We start from the raw sequence: 6,369 nt of genomic DNA, 5'->3' as shown, positions 1-6,369 counted from the left end.
TACAGTCACCATTCATTAAACTGCTTTTCTCAAGTGTGCAAAATGGAGGTACCTCCATAAATGATTTAAAAATCAAAACAGAGATTCCCCCAATTATACAGCCATCACACTATTTATAAAGTGAAACTAAAGATTCTTAGGCTAGAAAATCTGTTAGGTACAGAAAGGCACAGAAAATATAATAAAGTTAAAAAGAAAGAGAAAGCATCACTGTTCGTGCAACCTAGTCTGTTAGGTCCTAAATTTATTCATCAAACCTTGCCCCCCAAAGTGCAAAGTATTGACTATAGTAGTAATGATTTTGATTATAATTTTCTGTCTCTTTGATGTAAGAACCACCATTCATGCAAATTCCCAGAACATATCTTGTTTCTATCACCAAAGTCCTTTCCCACTCTCCAGAGGTAATTCTTTGAAGGTGTATAGCATGTTCCCGATAGAATAGTATTTATCATTGTTAGACTGTGGTAACAAGGTATGACTGCTCCTACAGGAGGAAGTGAGTTCTCTTGTTAGTAAGAGTTGAATTGGATGCCTACTAATTTACTTAAGACTCCAGTGGCAAAATCAAGGACAGAAATACTAATTGCCCTGACAATAAAGTTTGCTGTCCTTATTAGCTCTGTTATCTTTGCCTGCTAAGAGAAAATGATACCAGGAAATATATCAAACATCAAAATATGACATAAAGTATCACAAACTATTGAAAAGGTAATGTAAAAAGGAATGTTGTCTAAGAAAAAGACGACTTGCTGGGAATATGGCCTAGTGGCAAGAGCACTTGCCTCCTATACATGAAGCTCTGGGTTCAATTCCCCAGCACCACATATATGGAAAACGGCCAGAAGGGGCGCTGTGGCTCAGGTGGCAGAGTGCTAGCCTTGAGTGGGTGGGACAGTGCTCAGGCCCTGAGTCCAAGGCCCAGGACTGGCAAAAAAAAAAAAAAGAAAAGAAAAGAAAAAGACGACATTCCAGTCCATGGGGCCAGGACTTGGGAGAACATGTGCATTTTTCTAGTTTCCAACACCACCTGTGCCCGACCCCCACCACTGCCTCTTAGTTTATGGTATGTGCTCTTGATGGAGAAGTCTTTGTCACCTCTTTGAATAAAGGTCAGCTCTAATGCATTCCTAAGCTTGTCTTGTTATTTATAGCTTTAATCTTTCTGGAATTCGTTCATATCTTAGTATGGTTGAGGTAGAGAATCTTTTTTCAGCCTGAATGAATATCCAGTTGTCATCAAACAGATCTTATTAAGTGGTTTATTCATTCTTCACTCATCTAAAACACCATATTGAACTCTATTGATTCAACTATATTTCCTGCATCTGTACTAGTGTCAGCTATTAATAACTGACCTTCTAAGTACTGTTAATCCTTGTAGCTTCACAATGCTACTTTAACAACTTCTTAAGTTGTATAATGGTAAGGTAATCATCTTCTTTTCCATAAATTTCATAGTTCTTCTTGGATATCTTTTCTTCCAAAAGAGAGCTTGTTGGAGTTTGTGTGTTTGTTTGTTTTTAAGTCCAACAATTTGAAACAATAATTGGAGCTGAGTCTCAGGGACTGTTCTGCCCAGGCTGGTCTCCTCAGTATATTATCATAGGCAGGAAGACACTAGAAGCTGGCTTTACAAATAGTTTTGATTAAAAGCATGATGCCTAGTCCTAGATTTTTCTTTTCTTCTTTTTGACAGTAATAGGGCTTGAACTCAGGGCCTAGTCATTGTCATTGAGCTCTTTTATACTCAAGGCTAGTGCTCTACCACTTCACTGCTTCACTTGCAGTTTTCTGGTGGTTACTTGAAGATAACAGTGATACTGACTTTCGTGCCCCAGCAGTCTTTGAACCATGATCCTCAGATCTAAGTAGCTAGGACTATAGGAACGAGCCATCAGCACCCAGTGATTTTAAGGATTTTATCTCAGAAAGTTTTACATAACTTCAGTATGTTTATTCTAAGGTGCGTTCTACACTTTTATTGCTAGTATAACTTGGATCTTTCATCTCTAATTCCTATGGGTACATAGGAAAGCTATTGTTCGTGTGCTGATCTCCCTATTGTCTTTCAACCCAATTCAATGAATTTTCATGTTATTAGTCCAATAATAGTTGTTGAATTTCAGGGTCTTTGTTTCTTTCTACATCTGGCTTTTTTGGTTGATTGGAGTGTCAGAGTCTCACATACTTTCCTGCCCACAAACTTTGATCCTCAGATCCCAACCTCCCAAGTAGCTACAATTACAGGTGTGAGGTGCCTGGCTCTCTTAGGCATTTTGGTTACCCATCATTTCATATACAACTAAAAATAGTTTTGTTCCTTCCTTTCCAACATTTATGCTCCATTTACGTCCTTATTACATTGGTTGGGACCTCTTCAATAGGAGTGCCTTGTGACCGTAATAATTGTAATAAAGACAGTAATCTTGTCTTTGATAGTAACCGTGTTCTTTTGGAAAGACAGTAATCGGTTAGGGGCATTTCCTTTACTGTTTTAAAGGTTATCATGGGGAATGTTCTGTTGAGTTTTACCAAAAGTAGTGAATGCCATGTGTTAAATTCTAGCTTCAGACAAGACCTCAGCCAGGAACTGGGGAAGAGGAAAAGATCTACTAGTACGATAGAATTCTTGGGGACAGAAAAGATACCTCCTGAGTAGATAAGACATAAATAAAGGCAAAAACAGTTGAAAGTAGTAATGTTGGTGGATAATGATGACTGTACTTTCTTCCCAAACAGATTTACTTCCACAGAACATCAGCAGAAGGAAGTGAAGAGTCCTCAAGGCAAATGGGAGTCTGTAAATGTTTGTGTGAGCACCTGAGGATTGGAAGGAACCTAGAACTGGTCTATTTCTATTCCCTTAGTTTTACAATAAGGGAACTACCTGAAGTCAAGAGAACTCTTGCTTCCCAGGGGTCTTACCTGGCTCGAGCAAAAGTAGTTCTCCAGCAGAGGAAGACGTGGTCAGTACTAGCATGGACACCTCTCTGTCACCAGTCCCTCAGTGAATGAGGGGAGGAGCCTGAGAGGTTCCAGCTGTGTCTGTTCCTGCTAGTGGTGGGCCTCAGGAGACAGCATGAGAAACCCCTGGCATATTGCAATGCAGATCTGGTGGAAGGTGGACTGCAGGGATCTTTTCTGTACAGTGATGAGAAAACTCAATTCCTCCTGCTGGGTACCTTCACATCCCCACTCTCTCTTTTATACAGAACTCCACATCATTTTACCTGAGAGAGGCCTAGAGGCTACTTTATCATTTGCTTTTGCAATAAAGACATGGGGAAGAGAAAGGGGGAATGTCTTGCAGCAGGGCCACACTGCTCATGAGTTTTAGGAGAAGATGGTTCTTTCCCCTTATTACATGCAGACACATTTAACCAATATACACATGCCATGCAGACATCTACAATCTCTAGAACTACAAACTGATCTTTCCTGTTCTACTTGCGTTTAGAAATGGTAGCTTGGGGCTGGGGATATAGCCTAGTGGCAAGAGTGCCTGCCTCGGATACATGAGGCCCTAGGTTCGATTCCCCAGCACCACATATACAGAAAACGGCCAGAAGCGGTGCTGTGGCTCAAGTGGCAGAGTGCTAGCCTTGAGCGGGAAGAAGCCAGGGACAGTGCTCAGGCCCTGAGTCCAAGGCCCAGGACTGGCCAAAAAAAAAAAAAAACCATAAAAAAAACAAACATAGAAATGGTAGCTTGCCCTTAAGTGCTAGTCATGTCCTTTAAATTGATATCACAAATCATTCACCATGACAGCCTTTCAGAGATGAAAATCTCTAAACTACACAACTTTACAAGTTGTGCCTACTATGATTCAGCTTGTATAAAAACAGCTAAGAGAAAACAGTTAAGAGAACAGAGGTACCTCTCCCTTTCCCCAGCAAGTGACACATGCAAAACTAAGTCCAAAGAGGACTGAAGTGAAAGGCTCTAGAGAGAGTAAGTGCCTCTGCCCAGAATGGTTGTGTCATTGTTTTCTTTGCAGGGATTTTTGCCAGAGAGGATAAGTGAGGCTGACATTCCTAGTGGTACTACAGGCCAAGTCATTTCTAAAGGTCTCCCTGGGGGGCATTGTAGAGCCCTTTGGGACAAGCATGTAGAGCTCCTTCAACCTCTGCCTACACCCATGGAATTGTTTTCAAGCCCCAGGTCAGGAGAGCTCATTGTGATTATGAACCAAAGCACATGTGTTTGTCTTACTAAGATCTGAGATGTACAATGTGAGAATCGTGGAAAATGGCTTCATTCATTAATTGTCTACTGCCTTTTCCCCCCAAGGAGCTTTTTTGGATTTCTTCGAAGGAAATGCTCATCAGAAACTCTAAGCCAGGAAAGTTAAAAACTTATTTCTCTGGCCAGAAAAGGAAAGCAAATGCAGACTTAATATTTCTCCTCATCTTTCCTAGGAGGGCTTCTTCTCCTTAATGCAACCAATTTGGCTGAGGGATATGTACAGACCTCTCAAAGCCACAAGCAAGAAAAACATGGTCCAGAAGTTACATGACAAGAACTCTTCTGATGACAAAGAGATTTTCCAAAAGAAGCGAAAAGAGTAAGTGGATGGGGGCGGGGCAATTTAACATTCCTAGCTAACAAGGTGGGGGGCGGAGTGGCAAGGGAAAGTCTGGTTGCTTCCTTCAAGACTCAAAGATTAGGACTGTTCTTTTCCCAGGAGGCCCAGTGAAGTCAAAATAGAGATTCCACCACCATCATCACCACCACCATCATCATCCACACCAGCCCCACCATCACCATCCTCACCACCACCAGCCCCACCGCCTCCTCCACCTCCTGAAAGTGAGGAGAGCGGCGGCGATCCTGGGTGTTGTGGTGCTTTGCCTGCTTCATAACTCTGACAGTTTTATTTTCAGCCTGTCAGCATTGCTTATTACATACCTATTTTCTAACATATGGTAATATGTTTATATACAATTTTCCAGATTAAATTGTATATTATTCATAACAATTTCCCTGTGTTGTACTTACATATATATGTGCAAATAGCAGGGCCACAGGCAGGAAGGGCAGGATGGTGGCTGGGGCTGCACTGTGGCAGTCATGCTTTCAGGGGTAGGTGGCTTCCAAAGGTGGCGTCCCGCCTGCATTCCACAGTGTGATCAGCTTCTGCAGAACCAGAGAACATATCCTGAACATGGGGATTTTTTAAAAAATCTCAATTCTGCCTATTTTCTGGAAAGTTATGCTAGAAATCAAATGTGGGTAATCAAATTAAATGAAAAGGAGAGGCATCGATGCTTACAGAAGTTCTAAGGACACTAATAGTGGGACTGGAGGGGGTGAGAAAGGGGCCACATTATTTGTTATCGCTATAAATAGATGCACATGTGGGCCCCTGAGACTTATCTTCAAAGCAAAGCCTTTGCTTTGTGGGCTGCATGGGGGCAGCTGCCTGGCACTAATGGGAAATATCCAGGCAGGCTTTGGGTTCCCCAAGTCTCTTCCTCTATATGTATCATGGCTGATGTTCTTTTCTTTGAAGCTCAGCCTTCGAAAACTGACTCTGCCCACTTGGAGAAAGGCTTGTCACAGGCAAACTTGTCTGGATCTTTAAAGTCAAGGCCCAGTTTTGGTTCATGAAGAACCGGTCATTTACAAAGAACTTAACCTGTTTCCAGGCCATTGTCCACTTCTAGCCTCATTCACAAGATGTCGTGGTCACCAGAATATTTGGGTCAGTGAGACAACCACCCTCTGGAGCCAAGTCTTACCTTTTTGCTCAGGCCCTCAAACTCACAAAGGATTGTGTGTCCTGTCTTTTATGGTTTTGCTACCCAGATCAAGTCCGAAGAAGTTCACATTAGTTTGTTTTCCTTGCACAACTAGCAGGGAGGTGCTGGGAGGATCAGGGAAAGGACAGTATGCATTGGGCACTGATTTCCCATGATGGCCCTCCTCAGACCTTACTGCTGAGAACATACTGGTGAGGCCACATCCCCAGGCACATGGACTGCTCCAGCCTCTCCTGACCACACTGCAGGTCCCATGAGAGCTGCCCAGCTGGCTCCAGCTCCTATCAGCCCCACGCATCTCCTTCTGCCCCAGAGCCACACTGTGTGCTTCCAACTGGTAATTTTCAGAGGATAGAAAGGTTTTTCCACTCCGTGCTCAAGCACAGTGCCCACTAATAATTCATTTAGAAGGGAAAGCCTGAACACATTCATGAGGAAAACAGAATCAGAACAAACAAGAACAGAAAATTCACCTACTGACTACCAGAAGGTATGGACAGTCCCATGTTTCCCATCTCACAGGAAGGTGAGATGAAGGACGGATGAGCCTCCCTGGGTCCTGTAGTTGAGCAGTGAATGGAACAGAGCCCAGAATGTGCAGCTG

General features: G+C 42.7%; 1 protein-coding gene across 1 annotated transcript; it reads left to right on the top strand.

The window, feature by feature from the left end:
• The first annotated feature begins 287 nt into the window (after positions 1–287).
• LOC125366278 (leucine-rich repeat-containing protein 37A2-like) lies at positions 288–4,571 on the top strand. Its single transcript, XM_048366867.1, has 4 exons — positions 288–328; positions 2,743–2,789; positions 4,294–4,345; positions 4,422–4,571. The coding sequence occupies exons 1-4, from the start codon at positions 296–298 to the stop codon at positions 4,569–4,571; spliced, it is 282 nt and encodes a 93-aa protein (XP_048222824.1). The 5' UTR covers positions 288–295.
• The last annotated feature ends 1,798 nt before the right edge of the window (positions 4,572–6,369 follow it).

Source organism: Perognathus longimembris, chromosome 17 (assembly GCF_023159225.1).
Source record: "Perognathus longimembris pacificus isolate PPM17 chromosome 17, ASM2315922v1, whole genome shotgun sequence".
NCBI lineage: Eukaryota > Metazoa > Chordata > Mammalia > Rodentia > Heteromyidae > Perognathus > Perognathus longimembris.
Note: the sequence above shows the minus strand (reverse complement) of the source record. Positions and strands in the feature narration are given on the sequence as shown.